This window comes from Epinephelus lanceolatus, chromosome 9, assembly GCF_041903045.1.
Source record: "Epinephelus lanceolatus isolate andai-2023 chromosome 9, ASM4190304v1, whole genome shotgun sequence".
Taxonomy (NCBI): Eukaryota; Metazoa; Chordata; class Actinopteri; order Perciformes; family Serranidae; genus Epinephelus; species Epinephelus lanceolatus.
In genome coordinates, this window is record NC_135742.1 from 792,420 (window position 1) to 816,594 (window position 24,175).

Genomic DNA, 24,175 nt, shown 5'->3' on the forward strand with positions numbered 1-24,175 from the left:
ATATTAATACTCAGAACTTACGCAGTAGCTTCCTCTGCTTCTTCTGAAGGCAGGATTTGACGTAGCGCTCCAGCTCTCGAAGTGTTGAGGGTTTGAGGGTTTCAAAGTCGATCTCGATCTCGTCAGGGTTGGAGTCCCTCAGCGATGGCTCTCTGGACTGGATGATGTGAACGACACGGCCCAGCTTCTCCCCCGGCAGCCGGTTTATATCCAGACTCAGCTGGCGTTTCTCGTCATACGACATTGGCAGTGATGACTCCTCGCCATCGTCTCCGTTGGCTGAGCCACCGCCCGACGCCTTACTGCCTTTCTTAGGTTGCCTAAAAACACAGTCACTCTGAATTCAGTCCCAGCAGTTTCATGAAAAATCTCCTAAAAAACTTTGATGTAAAGAAAAAGGAAACTAACTGAGACGTACCTCGTGGCGGTCACCGTGCTGTTGGCTTTCCTGGCTGGCGCTTTCTTCTGATTGGCTGGTTTGGGCTGCTGAGCAGCAGCCTTGGGCTTCTTCTCTTCCTCCATCTTGCCTTTGTTCCCTTTGTCTTTCTCCTTCTCTTTCTTCTTCTCCTTGTCTTTCTTCTCTTTCTTTTTCTTTGGCTTGCTGACAGGAGCCTGGGACAGGACGGCCAGCTGCTCGTGCACCGCCTTCAACTGGTGGAATACACTGATTATCAATACCTCTAACCTCCCATCAATATTTAGAAACGCCTTCCACAGGTGAGTCATTCTAGAAATCAATCTAAAACCATGTGCTCATAAGTAGGATCAGTATTTTTATATCAAAAATAATTTATAGAAAATCAAATAAACAGAATTTCTTAAGTTTCATTAAATCTACAACAATATTAAAAAAGAAGAAAACCAGGATGTTCTTGACCTGTGATTGGTCGGCAGCACCAACCTGCTCCTGTAGCTCAGCCAACCGCGTGGCTCGCTCCTCCTCTGAGTCAGACGATTCGTCGGAGGAGGAGTTGTTGCTGCTGTCAGAGGAGGCGGTGCTTTTACTGACCACTGGTGTTGTAGATGGGACTGACGGCTCCAGGCCCTCGTCTGGGATCTTAGCGAAACGCATCTCAAACACATCCTGAGGACAGAGACAAGAGAAAGATTTATATTTACTGAGCAGAGAAATCAATCAGATGAAGATTCTGAAATGTTCTGGAACGTTCTGGAGGTTGTATGTACCTGCAGCTTGCGGGCCATGGCCACCACCTCGTGGTCTGGAGGGTTGTACTTGTAACAGTTGGAGAACATTAACCTGACGTCAGTGGCGAAACTTTGAGGATCGCTGTACTCTCCTTTATCCATCTTTTTCTGTCGGGGGGAAACAGATATTAAAAATGTAAAAATTAAGGCGAAATTTATACTTCTGCATTGAACTGACACTGTTACTTTAATTTCACAGATAAGAAACAATAAATTGTGAAGACAATAAAGCCTCCACACACTGTGTGTGATTTATCCTGGCTGAAATATGAGCAGAGGAAATCTCTGCTAGCTGCTAGGCTAATTTATACAATGTAAAATGCCATAGGCTTGTGCTAATAACGTTAGCATGTTGTATTTGTGGGGAAAACGTGTTTAGTATGAGACAGTTGTTTTGTCAGTGAACCTTGTGAGTTGTAATGGAGCTGAATTTAGTAACGTTACCTTTGTTAAATATTGCTGTTGTCCCTGGCTTCATATGAGGAGAGGAAATCTCTGCTAGCTGCTAGGCTAATTTATACAATGTAAAATGCCATAGGCTTGTGCTAAAAACATTAGCATGTTGTATTGGTGGGGAAAACGTGTGTTTTGAATCAACTAAACTTTACAGCACTTCCCAGAAACCGCTGTTGATACTGTGACTATTACCTTTTAACTCAGGCTGGAGCGTCTGACAGCTCACATATTATCTACACGGCTGTGACTTCAGCTCCTCTTGGTGATTATAACTGCAGTAAATTCAACAAGCTGCACATACTCCCACTTGGATACATTCTAGGGCCTCTGATTTTTCTTTTTTTTTGTTTTTTTAAATCGGCCTCTTGATGGATCCCTGAACATTAGACCAGACATCACATCTACACTGATGACACAGGACTCAACACCTGCTCTGAACTCAGCGGTGTGTGTGAGCATTACCCGGACAGTGCTGAGGTCCATGGGGTGTTTGATGATGTCGTGGTAGTCGTGCAGCTCCAGTGCCTCTGCGTCCACTGGTTTGTAGAAGGGCCAGGCGTAAGCGGCATGTTTTTTAGAGAGCATCTCCTTCAGGATGGCGTCGCAGTGTTTCATCTGCTCACCGAGCTTACCGCCCTTACTCCTCCCAGCTCCCCCTCCGCCGCCTCCCACCTCACCCCCCGCCACCTCCTCAACTGTCTCCCTTCGGGTCTTGGCGGGCCGGGCAGCAGCCTCACGGCGGGACGAGCCAAGTTTGGCCGGTTTGGTGTCCTGGGCGGACGGAGAGTCGGCGCGACCAGCAGAGATGGCCGACGTGGTGGGAGTGGTGGTGTCGGCTTTCCTTTTCACACCTTTCTTCTGTTAGAGACACAGACAGGTGGAGAAAGAGACAGACAGGTTGAGACGGACAGATGGGTGGAGTCAGATGTATCAGTGTTTTGTTTTCTAACTTGGGTCACGTGATGCTGCCCAACACCACACATCTGTTACCTTTACAACGGGCTGTGCAGACGGCATCATGGTTGCCGGGGGTTGCGGGGCAGAGACGGGGGGTGTGGTCTGTACCGGTGTGGGCGTGGTTGAGATGACAGGTGTCTGAGAGGGAGAAGGGGAGGGGTAGGAGGGGGGAGGGGAGGCTGAAGACTCCGCCTGCTGACTCACTGAGACAGACAGACAGAAAAAGTACTGTTAGTGCTGCAGTAGTACTGTATGTGTACCTGTAGTAACAGTAGTACTGTATGTGTACCTGTAGTAACAGTAGCACTGTATGTGTACCTGTAGTACTACAGTAGCACTGTATGTGTACCTGTAGTAACAGTAGTACTGTATGTGTACCTGTAGTAACAGTAATACTGTATGTGTACCTGTAGTACTACAGTAGCACTGTATGTGTACCTGTAGTAACAGTAGCACTGTATGTGTACCTGTAGTAACAGTAGCACTGTATGTGTACCTGTAGTACTACAGTAGCACTGTATGTGTACCTGTAGTAACAGTAATACTGTATGTGTACCTGTAGTAACAGTAGTACTGTATGTGTACCTTTAGTAACAGTAGCACTGTATGTGTACCTGTAGTACTACAGTAGTACTGTATGTGTACCTGTAGTAACAGTAGCACTGTATGTGTACCTGTAGTAACAGTAGTACTGTATGTGTACCTGTAGTAACAGTAATACTGTATGTGTACCTGTAGTAACAGTAGTACTGTATGTGTACCTTTAGTAACAGTAGCACTGTATGTGTACCTGTAGTACTACAGTAGTACTGTATGTGTACCTGTAGTAACAGTAGCACTGTATGTGTACCTGTAGTAACAGTAGTACTCTATGTGTACCTGTAGTACTACAGTAGTACTATATGTGTACCTGTAGTAACAGTAGCACTGTATGTGTACCTGGAGTAACAGTAGTACTGTATGTGTACCTGGAGTAACAGTACTGTATGTGTACCTTTAGTAACAATAGCACTGTATGTGTACCTGTAGTAATAGTACTGTATGTGTACCTTTAGTAACAATAGCACTGTATGTGTACCTGTAGTAACAGTAGTACTGTATGTGTACCTGTAGTAACAGTAGCACTGTATGTGTACCTTTAGTAACAATAGCACTGTATGTGTACCTGTAGTAACAGTAGCACTGTATGTGTACCTGTAGTAACAGTAGCACTATATGTGTACCTTTAGTAACAATAGCACTGTATGTGTACCTGTAGTAACAGTAGTACTGTATGTGTACCTGTAGTAACAGTAGCACTGTATGTGTACCTGTAGTAACAGTAGCACTGTATGTGTACCTTTAGTAATAGCACTGTATGTGTACCTGTAGTAACAGTAGTACTGTATGTGTACCTGTAGTAACAGTAGTACTGTATGTGTACCTGTAGTAACAGTAGTACTGTATGTGTACCTGTAGTAACAGTAGCACTGTATGTGTACCTTTAGTAACAATAGCACTGTATGTGTACCTGTAGTAACAGTAACACTGTATGTGTACCTTTAGTAACAATAGCACTGTATGTGTACCTGTAGTAACAGTAGCACTGTATGTGTACCTGTAGTAACAGTAGCACTGTATGTGTACCTGTAGTACTACAGTAGTACTGTATGTGTACCCGTAATAACAGTAGCACTGTATGTGTACCTGTAGTAACAGTAGCACTGTATGTGTACCTGTAGTAACAGTAGTACTGTATGTGTACCTGTAGTAACAGTAGCACTGTATGTGTACCTGTAGTAACAGTAGTACTGTATGTGTACCTGTAGTAACAGTAGCACTGTATGTGTACCTGTAGTAACAGTAGTACTGTATGTGTACCTGTAGTAACAGTAGCACTGTATGTGTACCTGTAGTAACAGTAGTACTGTATGTGTACCTGTAGTACTACAGTAGTACTGTATGTGTACCTGGAGTAACAGTAGCACTGTATGTGTACCTTTAGTAACAGTAGTACTGTATGTGTACCTGTAGTACTACAGTAGTACTGTATGTGTACCTGTAGTAACAGTAGCACTGTATGTGTACCTGTAGTAACAGTAGTACTGTATGTGTACCTGTAGTACTACAGTAGTACTGTATGTGTACCCGTAGTAACAGTAGCACTGTATGTGTACCTGTAGTAACAGTAGCACTGTATGTGTACCTGGAGTAACAGTAGTACTGTATGTGTACCTGGAGTACTACAGTAGTACTTTATGTGTACCTGTAATAACAGTAGTACTGTATGTGTACCTGGAGTACTACAGTAGTACTGTATGTGTACCTGTAGTAACAGTAGTACTGTATGTGTACCCGTAGTTACAGTAGCACTGTATGTGTACCTGTAGTAACAGTAGTACTGTATGTGTACCCGTAGTTACAGTAGCACTGTATGTGTACCTGTAGTAACAGTAGTACTGTATGTGTACCTGGAGTACTACAGTAGTACTGTATGTGTACCTGTAGTAACAGTAGTACTGTATGTGTACCCGTAGTTACAGTAGCACTGTATGTGTACCTGTAGTAACAGTAGCACTGTATGTGTACCCGTAATAACAGTAGCACTGTATGTGTACCTGTAGTAACAGTAGCACTGTATGTGTACCTGTAGTAACAGTAGCACTGTATGTGTACCTGTAGTACTACAGTAGCACTGTATGTGTACCTGTAGTAACAGTAGTACTGTATGTGTACCCGTAGTAACAGTAGCACTGTATGTGTACCTGTAGTAACAGTAGCACTGTATGTGTACCCGTAATAACAGTAGCACTGTATGTGTACCTGTAGTAACAGTAGCACTGTATGTGTACCTGTAGTAACAGTAGCACTGTATGTGTACCTGTAGTACTACAGTAGCACTGTATGTGTACCTGTAGTAACAGTAGCACTGTATGTGTACCTGTAGTAACAGTAGCACTGTATGTGTACCCGGAGTAACAGTAGCACTGTATGTGTACCCGGAGTAACTGTAGTACTGTATTTGTACCTGTAGTAACAGTAGCACTGTATGTGTACCCGGAGTAACAGTAGCACTGTATGTGTACCTGTAGTAACAGTAGCACTGTATGTGTACCCGGAGTAACAGTAGTACTGTATGTGTACCTGTAGTAACAGTAGCACTGTATGTGTACCCGGAGTAACAGTAGCACTGTATGTGTACCCGGAGTAACTGTAGTACTGTATATGTACCTGTAGTAACAGTAGCACTGTATGTGTACCCGGAGTAACAGTAGCACTGTATGTGTACCTGTAGTAACAGTAGCACTGTATGTGTACCTGGAGTAACAGTAGTACTGTATGTGTACCTGGAGTAACAGTAGTACTGTATGTGTACCTGGAGTACTACAGTAGTACTGTATGTGTACCTGTAGTAACAGTAGCACTGTATGTGTACCTGTAGTAACAGTAGCACTGTATGTTTACCTTTAGTACTACAGTAGTACTGTATGTGTACCTGTAGTACTACAGTAGTACTGTATGTGTACCTGTAGTAACAGTAGCACTGTATGTGTACCTGTAGTAACAGTAGCACTGTATGTGTACCTGTAGTAACAGTAGCACTGTATGTGTACCTGGAGTAACAGTAGTACTGTATGTGTACCTGGAGTACTACAGTAGTACTGTATGTGTACCTTTAGTAACAGTAGCACTGTATGTGTACCCGGAGTAACAGTAGCACTGTATGTGTACCTTTAGTAACAGTAGCACTGTATGTGTACCTGTAATAACAGTAGCACTGTATGTGTACCTGGAGTACTACAGTAGTACTGTATGTGTACCTGTAATAACAGTAGCACTGTATGTGTACCTGGAGTACTACAGTAGTACTGTATGTGTACCTGTAGTAACAGTAGTACTGTATGTGTACCTGGAGTACTACAGTAGCACTGTATGTGTACCTGTAGTAACAGTAGCACTGTATGTGTACCCGGAGTAACAGTAGCACTGTATGTGTACCTGTAGTAACAGTAGCACTGTATGTGTACCTGTAGTAACAGTAGCACTGTATGTGTACCCGTAGTAACAGTAGTACTGTATGTGTACCCGTAGTAACAGTAGCACTGTATGTGTACCCGTAATAACAGTAGCACTGTATGTGTACCCGTAGTAACAGTAGTACTGTATGTGTACCCGTAGTAACAGTAGCACTGTATGTGTACCCGTAATAACAGTAGTACTGTATGTGTACCTGTAGTAACAGTAGCACTGTATGTGTACCTGTAGTAACAGTAGCACTGTATGTGTACCTGTAGTAACAGTAGTACTGTATGTGTACCTGTAGTACTACAGTAGTACTGTATGTTTACCTGTAGTAACAGTAGCACTGTATGTGTACCTGTAGTAACAGTAGTACTGTATGTGTACCTGGAGTAGTACAGTAGTACTGTATGTGTACCTGTAGTAACAGTAGTACTGTATGTGTACCTGTAGTAACAGTAGTACTGTATGTGTACCTGTAGTAACAGTAGCACTGTATGTGTACCCGGAGTAACAGTAGCACTGTATGTGTACCTGTAGTAACAGTAGTACTGTATGTGTACCTGTAGTACTACAGTAGCACTGTATGTGTACCTGTAGTAACAGTAGTACTGTATGTGTACCTGTAGTACTACAGTAGTACTGTATGTGTACCTGTAGTAACAGTAGCACTGTATGTGTACCTGTAGTAACAGTAGTACTGTATGTGTACCTGGAGTACTACAGTAGTACTGTATGTGTACCTGTAGTAACAGTAGTACTGTATGTGTACCTGTAGTAACAGTAGTACTGTATGTGTACCTGTAGTAACAGTAGCACTGTATGTGTACCCGGAGTAACAGTAGCACTGTATGTGTACCTGTAGTAACAGTAGTACTGTATGTGTACCTGCAGTAACAGTAGTACTGTATGTGTACCTGTAGTACTACAGTAGTACTGTATATGTACCTGTAGTAACAGTAGCACTGTATGTGTACCTGTAGTAACAGTAGTACTGTATGTGTACCCGTAATAACAGTAGCACTGTATGTGTACCTGTAGTAACAGTAGTACTGTATGTGTACCTGCAGTAACAGTAGTACTGTATGTGTACCCGTAATAACAGTAGCACTGTATGTGTACCTGCAGTAACAGTAGTACTGTATGTGTACCCGTAATAACAGTAGTACTGTATGTGTACCTGTAGTACTACAGTAGTACTGTATATGTACCTGTAGTAACAGTAGCACTGTATGTGTACCTGCAGTAACAGTAGTACTGTATGTGTACCCGTAATAACAGTAGTACTGTATGTGTACCTGTAGTACTACAGTAGTACTGTATATGTACCTGTAGTAACAGTAGCACTGTATGTGTACCTGTAGTAACAGTAGTACTGTATGTGTACCCGTAATAACAGTAGCACTGTATGTGTACCTGTAGTAACAGTAGCACTGTATGTGTACCTGTAGTAACAGTAGCACTGTATGTGTACCTGTAGTAACAGTAGCACTGTATGTGTACCTGTAGTAACAGTAGTACTGTATGTGTACCTGTAGTACTACAGTAGTACTGTATGTGTACCTGTAGTAACAGTAGCACTGTATGTGTACCTGTAGTAACAGTAGTACTGTATGTGTACCTGTAGTACTACAGTAGTACTGTATGTGTACCTGTAGTAACAGTAGCACTGTATGTGTACCTGTAGTAACAGTAGTACTGTATGTGTACCTGGAGTACTACAGTAGTACTGTATATGTACCTGTAGTAACAGTAGCACTGTATGTGTACCTGCAGTAACAGTAGTACTGTATGTGTACCCGTAATAACAGTAGTACTGTATGTGTACCTGTAGTACTACAGTAGTACTGTATATGTACCTGTAGTAACAGTAGCACTGTATGTGTACCTGTAGTAACAGTAGTACTGTATGTGTACCCGTAATAACAGTAGCACTGTATGTGTACCTGTAGTAACAGTAGCACTGTATGTGTACCTGTAGTAACAGTAGCACTGTATGTGTACCTGTAGTAACAGTAGCACTGTATGTGTACCTGTAGTAACAGTAGTACTGTATGTGTACCTGTAGTACTACAGTAGTACTGTATGTGTACCTGTAGTAACAGTAGCACTGTATGTGTACCTGTAGTAACAGTAGTACTGTATGTGTACCTGGAGTACTACAGTAGTACTGTATGTGTACCTGGAGTAACAGTAGTACTGTATGCGTACCTGTAGTAGCGGCGGCAGGCTGTTTGCCCTTGCTCTTGCCTTTGGGAGGTGGAGGCAGCAGAGCGACTTCTTCTTGAGGCATCTGAGCAACTTTCTGCAGGAAGATTTTCTCTAAAGCCTGAGCCATGAGGACGATGTCATCTGTGGGCTGAAACACAGGTATTTAAAAAGTACTCTGACAGTACTATAACTCTACAGCACCATCTAGTGGCAGCAGTGCCACACTGCCTTCTTCCACCTCCTGCACAGCTCACAGCTGAGACAGGTGTCACTGCAACACTACGGTCCGTACCTTCAAAGTACAAAGTAAAACTGTAGTACCGTGAGGGTACTGGTACAGCAGTAGTATAGTAGTAGTACCTTGTTGTAGATGTAACAGTTGGTGAACATGGTGTTGAAGTCCTGCATGGCCTCACTGGCACTCCAGTAATAATTGTTCTCCAGACGTTTCTTAATGGTTCCCATGTCCATCGGGTTCTTGATGACCTTGTGGTAGTCCTGGAAAAATGGACATGGTTAGCTTAAGCAGGCCTTTTACTTATGCGTCGCATCAACGCCGTACCCTACGCTGCAGCCTGACGTGCAGCTCCCCAGAGATGTAACTCCACGTCACAGTGACGCAGACCTCCTGTCTGTCTCTGTAAGCTGAAACCATTTCCCTCAGTGGAAACAAAGCTTTGATTTACTTTAATTTCACAGATAAGAAACAATAAATTGTGAAGACAATAAAGCCTCCACACACTGTGTGTGATTTATCCTGGCTGAAATATGAGCAGAGGAAATCTCTGCTAGCTGCTAGGCTAATTTATACAATGTAAAATGCCATAGGCTTGTGCTAATAATGTTAGCATGTTGTATTTGTGGGGAAAATGTGTCCAGATAAAGACAAGTGTTTGTCTGTGAATGCTGCGAGTTATAGTGAAGCTGATTTGTGTTTGAAACTGTCGCTATTAAGCCATGTTTAATGTGTGTTTACTGTGTGTTTAAAGTGTGTTTACTGTGTGTTTAACATGTGTTTAACGTGTTTGTGTGTTTTTAATGTGTGTTTTGTGTGTTTAATGTGTGTTTAATGTGTTTTTTGTATGTTTAATGTGTGTGTTTAATGTGTGTGTTTAACCTGTGTTTAACCTGTGTTTTTAATGTGTGTTTTGTGTGTTTAATGTGTTTTTTGTGTGTGTTTAATGTTTTTTGTGTTTAATGTGTGTATTTAATGTGTTTTTTGTGTGTTTAATGTGTGTGTTTAGTGTGTGTGTTTAATGTGTGTGTAATGTGTTTAATGTGTGTTTAATGTGTTTTTTGTATGTTTAATGTGTGTTTAATATGTTTAATGTGTGTTTTGTGTGTTTAATGTGTTTTTGTGTGTGTTTAATGTTTTTTGTGTTTAATGTGTCTAATGTGTGTATTTAATGTGTGTTTAATGTGTTTAATGTGTGTTTAATGTGTGTGTAATGTGTTTAATATGTGCTTAATGTGTGTTTATTGTGTTTAATGTGTGTTTAACCTGTGTTTTTGTTTTTAATGTGTGTTGTGTGTGTTTAATGTGTTTTTGTGTGTGTCTAATGTGTGTGTTTAATGTGTTTTTGGTTTTTTTAATGTGTGTTTAATGTGTGTGTTTAATGTTTTTAATGTGTGTTTAATGTTTGTGTGTTTGTGTTTTTTGTGTTTAATGTGTGTGTTTAATGTGTGTGTTTTTTGTGTTTAATGTGTGTTTAATGTGTGTGTTTTTTGTGTTTAATGTGTGTGTTTAATGTGTGTTTAATGTTTGTGTGTTCAATGTGTGTTTAATGTGTTTTTTGTGTTTAATGTGTGTGTTTTTTGTGTGTGTTTAATGTGTGTTTAATGTTTGTGTGTTTAATGTGTGAGTTTAATGTGTGTTTAATGTGTGAGTTTAATGTGTTTAATGTGCGTTTAATGTGTGTGTTTAATGTTTGTGTGTTTAATGTATGTGTTTAATGTGTTTAATGTGTGTGTTTTTTTGTGTGTTTAATGTGTGTTTAATGTGTGTTTAATGTGTTTGTGTGTTTGTGTGTTTTGAAAAAACTAAGCTGGAAGTCGTCGTGCATGCGGCGTCATTTGAAACGCCATCAGACGCGTCATCAAATGCATTTAAGGCACTGCAGTGTGGAGAAACGCTGTGTACTGACAACAGAATGCGCACTGTGTGAATGCAGACAATATGTGTTGAATGTATTAAAATGTTATGTTTACAGAAGATGGAGCTAACATGTTGTTTTACAGTCACATCGTCTGGTTTGAGAGCGTCAATATTCACTCAAGATTTTTTGCAACATTACTGGAGTCCATGTTTTGAATCTAGTTCAATAAATCTAAAGAAGAGAACTATAAACAACCTTTGCAGCTGTTGTTGTGATGTTCAGTGTGATTATAGCAAGTGATCACAACTTATTTTTTCAGAGATAGTAGTTTAAAAGAATCACATTTTTTTTGTCATTTGCCGCAACTCATTACTCATTTATTAATCGTGAGGTACAGGCTGTTACTACTTCCTGTTGAATAATCAGGCATGTGTGCAGTGAGACAGGTGTGTGTGCAGTGAGACAGGTGTGCGTCTGGTGTGTGTGGTAACGTACTGCCAGGCAGAGTTTGATGGCGTCCACAGGTTGGTAGAAGGGCCAGGCGAACTGATGCTTCCACAGAGTCTTCACCACGACGTTCTGCATGTACTGCAGCTGGTTGGTTTTTCTGCGGGACACAAACAGAGACGACGTCACTGACGAGCTCACTTCCTGCTGATGTCACCACCGAGAGACGTTCACGTCTACTGTGATTTATTCTCACAGCTCATTTGGTGGACAGAGGCAGAAATCAGAGTTAACACCACACATGATGACATCACAACTCTGACCAATCACTGTGACGATTGAGAGTGAACTGTGGTGGTGATGACGTCTAATGACTGAAGGAGTCTCAGGTGTTTCTTACCTGCCGGGTTTGGTGGGGTTGGTGACCTCAGGTGGGGCCGGGTTGGTGAGGGTGGGGGGGCTGGGGGGCGCAGCCTCGGGGGCGTCCGACATGGTGGACGACGGTGACGCTGCAATGCACTGTGGGACGGCAGTGTCTGACCTGAAGGTGAAAAAACAACTCCCTCTGTGTGCCGAGGGTGTGTGTGTGTGTGTGGGGGTGTGGGTGTGTGTGTGTGTGTGTGGGGGGGGGGGGGGCACACAGGTGTGTGTTAGTGTGTGTTCAGTTCAGGTGTTGTTGGTGTTGATTCTTCAGCTCGATGTTTTCCCCCGAGGAGACAAACTCCCATCGCACAACCTGACGGACAGAGAGGACACAATGTTAGCATCATTAGCATCGTTAGCTCGTCCTGTCTTTTTAGAACATTTCACACTGTAGGATGTTCAGTGAAGACAGTTTAATGTACCGCGCACACACACTGGGTCTCCCTCATGAAATGTTTGTAAATCTGTGAGTCGCAAACAGAGACAGAAACTTTACTGACACTGAAACTGAAGTTATTTCAGGTGCAACACATTTGATTTCCTTCTGTCAGTGGAGGTGTGACAAGGACAGGTACATCAGAGGCCGTTAACTCTGTGTCCTCTGTCGGAGGAACCATCCAAATAGTTAAACAAAAACAGTTTGACATGAAACTTGATGCAAAAAACAAACAAGTACAGAAGGCTCCACCCACTCCCAGCTCTCTGCTGCTTACATCATCAGAGAGACGTCTCCGCCTCAGCATCATTTGTCTCTGTATTTAAATTAAAGCACTATTAAAACATGGTAATCCAGACAGTCTGATGCCACAGTGGCCCTCCGTTAACTTTAACAACAGGTAACGACATCACAGCGTCTCCGTCCAAATCTCTAACAGGTTCAGGTTCACACGCTGCCCGCTGTGGGTGGAGTCAGACATCGACAGGTCTTGTTAAACCAAACCTGAAATAATGTTTACATCTCCCACATCACGTCTGTGATGATTAAATTAAAGAAAAATGACAGTTTGGGGATGCGCTGCACTCAGAGGGCAGAGGAGGAGCGCGCTGGTTTATTTTATTTGTTGAACTCACTTCAAATTCATCTTTGTGTGAACGTAACAGCACAATATGAACAAAAGTGTAATTTCTAATATGACAACATCAACGTTCAGTATCTTATTGACACTACGATCAGTCAGACGCAGGCGTAGATTTTGTCAGTGCCTACGAAAAGATCGGAGTTGCTAACATATTGATGAATAAATTTCCTTCTGACAACAGTTTACACACAAATTCATCCTGCTCACGTTTCATGAACGAGACCCCGTGTGTGTCTATGTGCATATTAACAGAAACTGAATAACGTTAAAAATCTGAACTAAATTAGTCATATTGACAATTAGTCATTTTCTAAGCAAAGTTATAAAAACTGAATGCTTCTTAAATGTTAATATTTCCTGGTGTTTTCAGTCTGAGAGTTAACTGAAATCTTTGGGTTTTAAAGACGTCATCTTTAATTCACCATTTTACTGGCATTGTCAAACTGTCATACTAAAAGGTTAAACGACCCCCCAGCATTCATACCATTTCTTTTTACCACTTCTAATATTTCATGTTCCCATTTTTAAACATTATCTCAAACTTTTACCAGCATACGAAGCAGGTAAAATAAGAGAAACTCCCCATCAAAGGTTTCTCAGTGTTTGTGCAGCCTACATCACACTGACCGACACCTGAGGGCAATTAATCCCATATTCATCACAATCACTACGTTGGCTTCCAACCTGTGTTAAGGCCAAAACACACCGGCGGCGTACGACGCATGTCAAAACAGCCGCCCCCATTATTTTCCAGTGTTTCCCATACATTCATTTATCTGTGGTGGTGCGCCACGAATAAATTATCTCCGCCAGATATAGATTTTTATGCTTTTGGCGCTACCTGTTCGACCTCGCTCATAAACACATTATAATGGGACTCAATGTCTGTGAATGTAGCTTGTCGTTACAATTCCGGTGCAATAGGTGGCGGTATGCATCGTAAAGATGCACTTAACGCACCTGGTCCACCAGAAGAAGAAGAAGCAGACGTAGTAGCAGAACGGATCCAAAGACCTCTCGGTATAAATATGTGGGCAAACAAGTCCAAAAGTGGTCCGAACAACTCTAACTCATCATGTTATATTAGCCTGTGTCTGTATTAACATAGCTGGAAGCTCAACATGTGCACAGACACTAACTCATGCTGTTAGTAGTGTTAACTACAGCTCGAGTCCTGTAGCAGCTCGCCCCCGTTAATCAATTACAGCGGCTCCATCGGCAACGGGAGCTGCGTGACAACCCCCGTCTGTCGCGCGACAACTCTCTATTTTACGCGGCTCTTCTATTTTTGTTGTGCTACGCTCCCCTACGCGACCCTCCAGCAGATAAAAACTACATGAAATAGTGTGCTAAATGTGTTTTTAAATGAATAAACCATTATCAGAGGTGATATGTGATGACTTTTTTTTCATGCATTTACCCATGTTTATCCGTGACATTGTGTAAATGTCCGTGGCGTGACATTTGAAAGCGAGTAGATGACAAACAGTACAGTAAACTTGCAGATAACTCAAATATATGTAATAACTTAGGTGGAAAATGCTTTAACATTTCATGCAGCCTACATGCAGCCTCTCGGCTCAGCAAACGGTAAACAACCCCGCTGGCTTCTCTACGTGTCGCTTCCGTACGCAGTCAGTGGAGCCCAAATGAATACGCCACGACGCTACACTGTGCTGACGTGACGCTTACGTTTGCAGCCGGTGGAGCCCGGCCGTAAGGTTCTGCTCGTTAGTAAGTCCTTCACACAGATGAGTATTGAAAAATATTTTTAATGATTCTTGTTGACTAGACGTGATGAAAATGAAAATGAGGTGGACTGTCGGACACTGACAGCTTGTAATGATCTTCTGATGCCTGATGAACAACAGGCTGTAAACTCCAGTAAATAGTCTGCACCAGGATGTTTGGGTTGGTGCGAGTTGTGAGCTGTAATTCAGCAGTAAATAATCAGCCGTGTGTGTCTGACTGTGGATGGTGGAGCTGCTGAATGGATTTGTGGAGTTTGTTAGTTGCAGCGGTGGCTGTTAGCAGCTAGCTCCGCTCGCAGCCTTCACAGCTTCACCCCGCAGGACTCCACTCAGTCCGGACTGGAGAAGGTTTGTGGGTTGATGGTGTTTGACAGTCAGGTAGGAGGCTCAGTTATCTGTGAGTGTAGCTGTGCTGTAAGTAAACAGTCTGAACTCAGATCAGTTTTCTCTGACAGAGATGAAAGTTTAGTTTGAATCACCAACTCTGTGAGAGGACACCAGTTTAAACCTCCAGACTAACATGTTGCACATGAAGAAACAAGTTATGTTTCTGCTTCTTAACAGTCACATGGATAAGTCAGAGTTTACAGTGAACCTGGGGACAAATCCTAGTTGGCTCACATTAGTTATTTGTTGAGAGCATAAATAGAGAGATGTTGAGCTTTTCAGATGATGATCAGTGAGTGTGTGCTCGTAAATCAGCCCTTAAATCTGTCACACACTGCTGGAGACATGACACACACATTATTTTATACAACCTGTCACCTTGAGTCTGATTTATGATCCATGAATCAGAACCACTGGATTAGTTTACAGAGAAAACACAGAAACATCAGGAATAAAATATTTTGAATTTTCTTCGACTAAAACTACGAACACCACCAAATCATTCCTCGTCAACCATCATCAACCGTTTGTTTGGGGGTATTTTGGATTTATAGAACAAATGAGCTACAGAGTGTGTGTGACCTGTCTGTGCTGCAACACAACTGACCTGTTAATCCACCTACAAAAACCTTGAACACATGAAGGCTAAGAACGCTACTGGCATTCACTGAAGCCTGTCTTTGTCCAGCGTCAACTCAAAAATATTAATATACATTATACAGATATGTGTTCAGTAGGGCGAACTCGACTGAGACTGTCCCCAGTGGACCATCAGTCCTCATCAGGGTCCATCAGTGGACCAACAGTCCTCATCAGGGTCCATCAGTGGACCGACAGTCCTCATCAGGGTCCATCAGTGGACCACCAGTCCTCATCAGGGTCCATCAGTGGACCACCAGTCCTCATCAGGGGCCATCAGTGGACAAACAGTCCTCATCAGGGTCCATCAGTGGACCACCAGTCCTCATCAGGGGCCATCAGTGGACAAACAGTCCTCATCAGGGTCCATCAGTGGACCACCAGTCCTCATCAGGGTCCATCAGTGGACCACCAGTCCTCATCAGGGGCCATCAGTGGACAAACAGTCCTCATCAGGGTCCATCAGTGGACCACCAGTCCTCATCAGGGGCCATCAGTGGACAAACAGTCCTCATCAGGGTCCATCAGTGGACCACCAGTCCTCATCAGGGTCCATCAGTGGACCACCAGTCCTCATCAGGGTCCATCAGTGGACCGACAGTCCTCATCAGGGTCCATCAGTGGACCACCAGTCCTCATCAGGGGCCATCAGTGGACCGACAGTCCTCATCAGGGTCCATCAGTGGACCACCAGTCCTCATCAGGGTCCATCAGTGGACCGACGGTCCTCATCAGGGTCCATCAGTGGACCACCAGTCCTCATCAGGGGCCATCAGTGGACCAACAGTCCTCATCAGGGTCCATCAGTGGACCACCAGTCCTCATCAGGGTCCATCAGTGGACCAGCAGTCCTCATCAGGGGCCATCAGTGGACCGACTGTCCTCATCAGGGTCCATCAGTGGACCGACGGTCCTCATCAGGGTCCATCAGTGGACCGACAGTCCTCATCAGGGTCCATCAGTGGACCACCAGTCCTCATCAGGGTCCATCAGTGGACCATCAGTCCTCATCAGGGTCCATCAGTGGACCGACAGTCCTCATCAGGGTCCATCAGTGGACCACCAGTCCTCATCAGGGTCCATCAGTGGACCAGCAGTCCTCATCAGGGTCCATCAGTGGACCGACAGTCCTCATCAGAGTCCATCAGTGGACCACCAGTCCTCATCAGGGTCCATCAGTGGACCACCAGTCCTCATCAGGGTCCATCAGTGGACCGACAGTCCTCATCAGGGTCCATCAGTGGACCGACGGTCCTCATCAGGGTCCATCAGTGGACCACCAGTCCTCATCAGGGTCCATCAGTGGACCATCAGTCCTCATCAGGGTCCATCAGTGGACCAACAGTCCTCATCAGGGTCCATCAGTGGACCAACAGTCCTCATCAGGGTCCATCAGTGGACCAACAGTCCTCATCAGGGTCCATCAGTGGACCAACAGTCCTCATCAGGGTCCATCAGTGGACTAGTCTCCTGCATGTTTCTGATATGAATGTAATGATTAAATGATATATTTTGGTGGTTTGAGTTGAAGGTGTGAGAAAGAATAGTATCAGTAACATTGTTAACACTGTGCTACATTACAGAGAAATACAAACCGTACTAATGAACCTTCATTAATATAGGCCTATATTTTATCTCCAAGTGCACGTCACACACTGAGCGAGCCGCCTGTTAATGACGCTGTGGGCTAATGGGCATGTAGCTACTTCCATGTTTCACATGATACGTCATGTTTGTAGTCGACCAATGAAGATGAGTTTACATATCACCTTGGGTTCGTCCTTCACCTTCTCAAAATGATCCCACACTTTGGATTTCCTGCCCGACATGTTATTAACTAGCCTGTGGAATAACCGCAGGTACCAGCCCTGGAGATTAACCTGACTCCTGTCTGACACGGTATTACGATAGTTAAAACTATTTTTAACAGCAGTATGTGTAAAAGGTTTCTTTTTATAATAAACCACCAATATTCATACCACAGTATATAAAACACTGGTATAAAGCTGCAGCTCTACATTCCATCAGACAGAAGTGATTTCCACGTCTCCGTCATTACAGATCAGAGTCAGTAAACAGATGCAGTTGAGTTTAAACCTGCTGCGGTCAGATTAAAGTTTCAGAGCTGCAGAATGAGCCGCCGTCACATCAGAAATAAACTCAGTCACAATAAATACACTCACAGGACGAGTTATTTTCTATCAGTTCTCTCCTTCATCTTAACAGAATAAACAGAGTTGGTTTTTACTGTAATAATTTTTATGTTTTTCAAAGGTGGATGTAGGCGGCATGTGATCGATCAGTTCTGTGTGTTCAAACAATCGAGTGCCAACAAACGCCTCCTTTTCTGTGAGCGTGCACTGAGTCTGAGGAACAAACAGGAAGTCTATAGGAGGGCGGGGCCATATGAAGATATCACATCGTTATAGAGATGTGAGTCTGTAAATCGTCTCAGATTTTGGATATCATATCGTGACATGGCATAAATGGTGTTTTTTTCCCCCTGGTTTTAAGGTGATGTCACTTTATAAAGTTACCGTCAACACTGGTCTTCACCCACCTACTACTTATATCTACATTATTGACGATTACTTTCGGGGGGGGGGGGGCAAAAAGCCCCAGTAGTAATCTCTACAGCTTTGTCCTGTCACAGAGGGATTACATTAGGAATATTAGGTTTGAGTTTGTCTCCCAGTCTGAGCCTTGATGATCGTGCATCGAGATACAGCCTAAAATACTGTGATATAATTTCAGGACATATCGCCCAGCTCTAGTCTGCAGGTATCAGACCCTACATTAACCCTATTAAAGATATTTTAACCCAAATTTAAGACAGATCTTTGGACAAATCATCTTTTTCTTAATTAAGCGCTGCAGGTGAGTATGAAGGTCGGTCGCATGTAAGGTCTGTGTTTATGTAGGAATATCATCAGTTTGATCTAAACTTCACCAACAGGTACATTTAAGTAGTGCTGCACGATTTGATAAAAATGTGCGATTGTGATTTGATTGGACAATATCGCGATTTGTGGTTGTGATTAAAATATATTAAATAAATGGTATCATGAGTCTTGTTGCTTGACTCAGTGTTTCCCTACATTATATCAGGGGGCACTGACCTGACAGTTATTGTTATGGACAGACAGTGTGTCAATGACCATCAACAGACTGAGCACAGTCAAACACGCTGCTCACACAGCAGCGCAGCACGACACTGTACACACAGTGGAGCGAGCCTGTGTTGCGTTCAGGCGTTGTCACGTAAATGACAAATTCCAGCACCGCATAGCACAACACAGCAGCATGTCAAGTGGGCCGAACCTGAGCAAAGTTGCTCAGTTTTTCATTTGTTATGGAGTCCATGATTTCCCCGTGACACTTACAGATATTTGCTTAACTGTGCTTGGATGTTGTTTTATGAGGCTCTGGTGTCTTTCAGTTGTCTCTTTGTCTTTAACGTTACACGGCTCGTCTTTCTCTCACATGCACTCTTCCTACTTTTCTCTGTGCTGTCTCAAGTGCTGATATAGATTGGTCGTGTTGCCGCGGGACGTGGCGACTTTAACTTTTAAACTTTTACACAGCACGTCTTTCTGTTCAACGTCGCCATACCTGAATACAAAGTATCGCCATGTGATAGACAACTCAGCCTGTCTGTGTTGGTCACTGCTGCACGCCAGCTGGTCACCTGACCATACGTGTTGCACACACCAGGATAGCTTGTGGGCATGATGTCAACAAACTCCACACATTACAGGAGAGGCAGTCACGTTCACAGTAGTCTCTATATACAGACTCCACATTCAGTGAATGTAGAGTCTGTAGACAAACCCAGGAGATCTTGCCTCTGGAAAAAGAGAGGAAGAGGCCTGGTTTCTGGTGCTAGGCTGTTTGTAGTCCGTGTGATATTGACCAATCACATTTGAGCCGGCTGCAGTTGTTGGCAGGTTAAACGGTCCGTGCGGTGAACTAACGAGGCGGAACATAACTGGCGTCACTGCAAACTCTGAATCCATCGCAATGGCATATTTACTTATATATAAACGGAAGTCGGAAACGGAAATTCGCCTCCTCCGCCCAAATCAAACTGGAATGCCAAAAAATCGGGGGTCTGCCCCCAGAGGCTGTATCGCCGTCTGCAGGAAGTCAGACGTCGATACAGCCGATGGGTTCCGAGAATGCGTTCACAGGCGCGCACGTTAACGTTTATTTACATTAAATCGCAAACTTTTATGCAGTTATGTAATCGCACAGCCTGACATCGGGACTGTGATTAGATTAATCGTGCAGCACTAATTTAAGTATAAAGTAAACACAGCATCAGGTTCAGAGGTCACTTTAAAGATCTGTAACATCAGAAACTTTCACCCAGAAGAACTCGACTCATTCTGATAAAAAGAAACTAAAAGATGGATATATATATTTAATTAGCTCAAACGTTTGTGCCAATAAGACCCCACAGATTTAAATTTAAGACTATTTAATGACTTATAAGCCTAATAACTATAAAACTGACTTCTTACAGACCTGCTGATCAATAATCAAAATCACAGATGATTCAATTTGTAACTAATTAATGGATCAACTGGTATTTGACAGGTTTACAGGATATTTATAACTACTGACCGGAATTATTCGTCAACATAATTTCAACTCAAAATTCAATCAAAGCTGTGAGTATCCATTATTGATTATTTTCATTATCTGTCAATCAATAAGCAATTTAGTCTATGAAAGAGTTCACATCACAGTTTGTCAAAGGCCACAGTGAAAACTTCAAAACTTCATTTTCATTATCATGTATGTGAGAAATCAGCAGCGAATCATCACATCAGAAACTAAAACTGCGTTTCAAAAATCAACAGGATGATTAATCAACACTCAGATTTCATCCAGCAACTACAAACATTTCCTGCACATCACAGTCGTCTGGTCGCAGTTATAAAAACCCTGTGAATATACACAAATATATAAATCTCACTCTGGGACAATAAACAGCGACGTTTCTCTTGTGCAGAGTTTCACAAAGTATTTCACTTTCATAACCACACAGTGATATGACTGCTGAAATTAATGCCACACACTCAGAATCATACGGAGCACAATCTATAATCTATGACCTATGACCTATAATCTATAATCTATGACCTACAATCCTCGGCACAGTTTCTCTGAATCACCAGCAGCACATTTAAGTACAACGTCAGTACTTTATTACAGTTGTGAGGAACTTAACCTGAGTATTTCTCCTCATCTCTACGTTATGTGACAGCTTTAGTTCTTTTACAGACTCAGATTACTGACACAAAATATAACCAATAATCAATAGAGCTGTATAATTATAGATGAATCTACCCAGCAGTATCTTCAGTCATTAAAACGAGCTGCAACATCAAACTGATAAACACATTCATGTCAGTTATTACACCATAATACAGACGTGTCGTCATTTTGCAAGTCTCAGGTCTTTGCACTCAACAGGGGCGTGGCTTATCATCTCGTGCACGATGACACCGGTTTAGTTTTTAATATATGAAAAATTCATATCGTGATGTATGAGGGTTCATTTTTCATTTAATTTCATTTTCTGTTTGTTTTATGTTTCACTGTTTATATAAAGACAAACTGTGCGGTTGAGATAAAACTGTTCCATATTTTGTTGCCATTCTATGTTTTAAATTAATATAAATACATTATTTTTAATTTGTCAAAATATCATTGTTGCAAAAATACCCTGAAATACTGTGATATTATTTTGGAGTCATACTGCACTCAAGTGCCAATTCAACATCCAAGTCAGGACTGAGAAGTCCTAAACTCTGAGTTTCAAGTCCAAAACAAGTCATTATGTACTCGTCACCGAGTGTCACAACATTTTAACAACAGAATTAGGGGTGCACGTGCACCACATCAGATTATTTGCCGATATCTGATATGCTGATATCTAACAACTCTTTTGACCGATACTGATATCGATATATATCCACTTTTTCCCACTTAATTCTAGCAATCACCAAGTCTCTTCTGTTGTGAAATAAACATCATATTTTATCACAACAGCCCACCAGCAGATGGAGACATGAAATACGATGGAAATAAGAATGTTGGCCGATTCTGATTCTGATAGATCATTTTAAAGCCAATATCGGCTGATACCAACATTATTGTGTTTCCCAGTTATCACACCGTGAACATTTGAGGATGTTGAATCTCTCCCTTATTTGAGTTGTTTTCTACGAGGCCTACACAGAAAGTTATCCATGAATTTTTCAGTATGTTGTGTGCACACATTTCCTAATAAAGAGGCAAACTGTGGCTACAAATGTAATTTACTGTAATGACATGAAGAAAATCTTCACAGGGAACCTGTTTGTGCGGCTGCATTACAAGTGTGTGACACATCACATGATCTCACATTATTTCATGTTTAAATGGACATGTTATTGGTGCTCTGATTACATTTAAAAAGTTTAAACTGAATTCTTGAATCATATTGTTAATAAGTATTTCATGAATAGTTAGTGAATATAAACACATCTTTATGTTGTGATAAGAGTGATGACACACGTTAGAGACTGTTGTGCACAGATATTAATACAGGTGTGTCTTGAGCTTTGGGGCCAAAAAGGTTTGCTCATCACAGATGCAGAGTGTCATTAACACTGGTGCCTGGACTTCACTCACCTGTCTGCATTTATAACTCACACTCATCTATTCTGTTTCTACTGTGCAACAGTGAGTGATGGTACAATTATTACTTTTTGATTTTACTGACTTTATTCTCACCAGCACCTCCTGAACGTTTACATTTATTCAACATTTAATACACATACCTGTAAATATTTGTTTATTCTTGTCTTTATTCTGTTGTTTATTGTGTTGTTTACATGTCTGAATGTGACACTAGTTTATATGCAGTATGCTATGTATGTTATGTGTAGCACATATTTGTATAGTTTTACACTTACGTTTTATTCTCAATACCTTAAGTCCTAGTGTTAAACACTGAAGCATAATGCACATTTTTATTTTGGTTTTATTGGATTTTCTTACTTTATATTTACATACTTCTATTTCATACTCTGACTCCTTCAAATTCTCTATTCTTTGCATCAGTGTGACTGTAATGAATCACAGTTTTCCCTCAGGGATCAATAAAGAGTTTCTGATTCTGAAAAAGCTATTGATTGTTTTATTCTAGTAGTTATCCTATGTTTTATTTGTGTTAGTAATGTTAATAATTTCTATAATAAAAAATCGATATGTGATGATTTGATATTGCCACACAAACATATCTTGATACTACGCTGTATTATTATTATTTAGTAAATACAATATATTAGAGACCCAGAGTCCAAGTAACACCCTGAACATGAGCAGAATATGACCTTTAAAATACATTTAGATATTAACACTTTCACCTCAGTAACATCCTGAACCAGGACTTGAGTATTACTACACTGTATATAAGAACGTGAGTGCAGTAACAGAGTACTTTAGTACAGTAACAGAGTACTTTAGTGCAGTAACAGAGTACTCCTGAGTGAAGCCCGGCAGTTGTGTGACCGGACAGACCTGTAGCAGTGAGCTGGTCTCTGTCCAGTCAGTTCGGTTCAGTGTTTACAGACAGTAACAGATACCTGGCAGGTGCCTGGAGCTCCTACCTGCCTCCCGGACACACCTCCTCTAACAGTCCGGTCACAGTGAGGTCCTGCTCGGATCAACAGATGTGAGAGTCCGGCGGCTGCTGGCTCTGCCTCCCTCCCTGCATGCTGCTGCTGCGGTTCAGAGGCTAACCAGCGAGCTAACTGCTAACAGACCCACTGCTGACCAACTAACTGCACAAATCCAGTCAACAGCGACCCCATCCACATTCACACACCTCCACCCGCTCATTTTCTGCTCACTGCCACAGAAAGCCTCGCGCTAACTGCTCCACCTGCTCAGGTGTGAGGGTTTTTGCAGGCTAACGAAACATCCCATTTATCTTGCTTTAAAAAGATGGCGGGCAAGCCAAGGCAAAACAGAAGCTAGGTGGCTAGCTAATTGAAGCTAGGCTACTTACCGAAGACGTAAATATCAGTAATGTGATAAATGGCGCTCGTGTTGGTGCGTGAGCGCGCGTCGAAGCGGAAATCTGGTCGTTTGATCGTTAATGAGTCGCACACCGAGCGGATTAACGCGCTCGCGGAGCCGATCTTTGCAGATGTTACCGCTCCGTGTTTGGCTAGCTAATCAGCCGTTAGCCTGTTAGCTGAGCTTTGTCTGAAGGCGCCGAGCGGCGGCCAGGCTCCGACACACACCGACACACTCCGCACACCCTCCGCCCCGTTCAGCCGCTCACCCCCCCGCCCCCCCGGTACCGCTCACACAGCCGTCTTTACTTTGTGTCTCGGTCCTCCGGTGCGTCCAGCGGCGGCCTCCGGTCACTTTTCTGGAAGATTTTTTTATTTAGCGAAGTAGCATAATAGATGAGTTATCAGCTGTCTCCCGTCTGCGCAGGCGCAGTGGCGAGCAGCATCAT

The 24,175-nt window shown here is 42.6% G+C and overlaps 1 protein-coding gene across 4 annotated transcripts in view; it reads right to left on the reverse strand.

Moving 5' to 3' along the window:
• brd3b (bromodomain containing 3b) overlaps nucleotides 1-24,166 on the reverse strand; it is a 29,647-nt gene extending 5,481 nt beyond the window's left edge. The window contains exons 1-11 of one of the 4 annotated variants that reach the window (XM_033618857.2): nucleotides 24,036-24,166; nucleotides 11,773-12,108; nucleotides 11,421-11,532; nucleotides 9,190-9,327; nucleotides 8,830-8,977; nucleotides 2,653-2,822; nucleotides 2,125-2,520; nucleotides 1,186-1,314; nucleotides 902-1,084; nucleotides 419-651; nucleotides 22-320 (exon numbers count right to left, since the gene is read on the reverse strand). In XM_033618857.2, coding sequence (XP_033474748.1) covers nucleotides 22-320; nucleotides 419-651; nucleotides 902-1,084; nucleotides 1,186-1,314; nucleotides 2,125-2,520; nucleotides 2,653-2,822; nucleotides 8,830-8,977; nucleotides 9,190-9,327; nucleotides 11,421-11,532; nucleotides 11,773-11,864 — 1,900 coding nt within the window. In that variant the 5' untranslated portion in view covers nucleotides 11,865-12,108; nucleotides 24,036-24,166. Of the gene's footprint in view, nucleotides 1-21; nucleotides 321-418; nucleotides 652-877; nucleotides 1,085-1,185; nucleotides 1,315-2,124; nucleotides 2,521-2,652; nucleotides 2,823-8,829; nucleotides 8,978-9,189; nucleotides 9,328-11,420; nucleotides 11,533-11,772; nucleotides 12,109-23,716; nucleotides 23,960-24,021 lie in introns of those variants that run through there. The other 3 variants (XM_033618856.2, XM_078171126.1, XM_078171125.1) reach the window with 3 other exon arrangements.
• Between the last annotated feature and the right edge of the window lie 9 nt (nucleotides 24,167-24,175).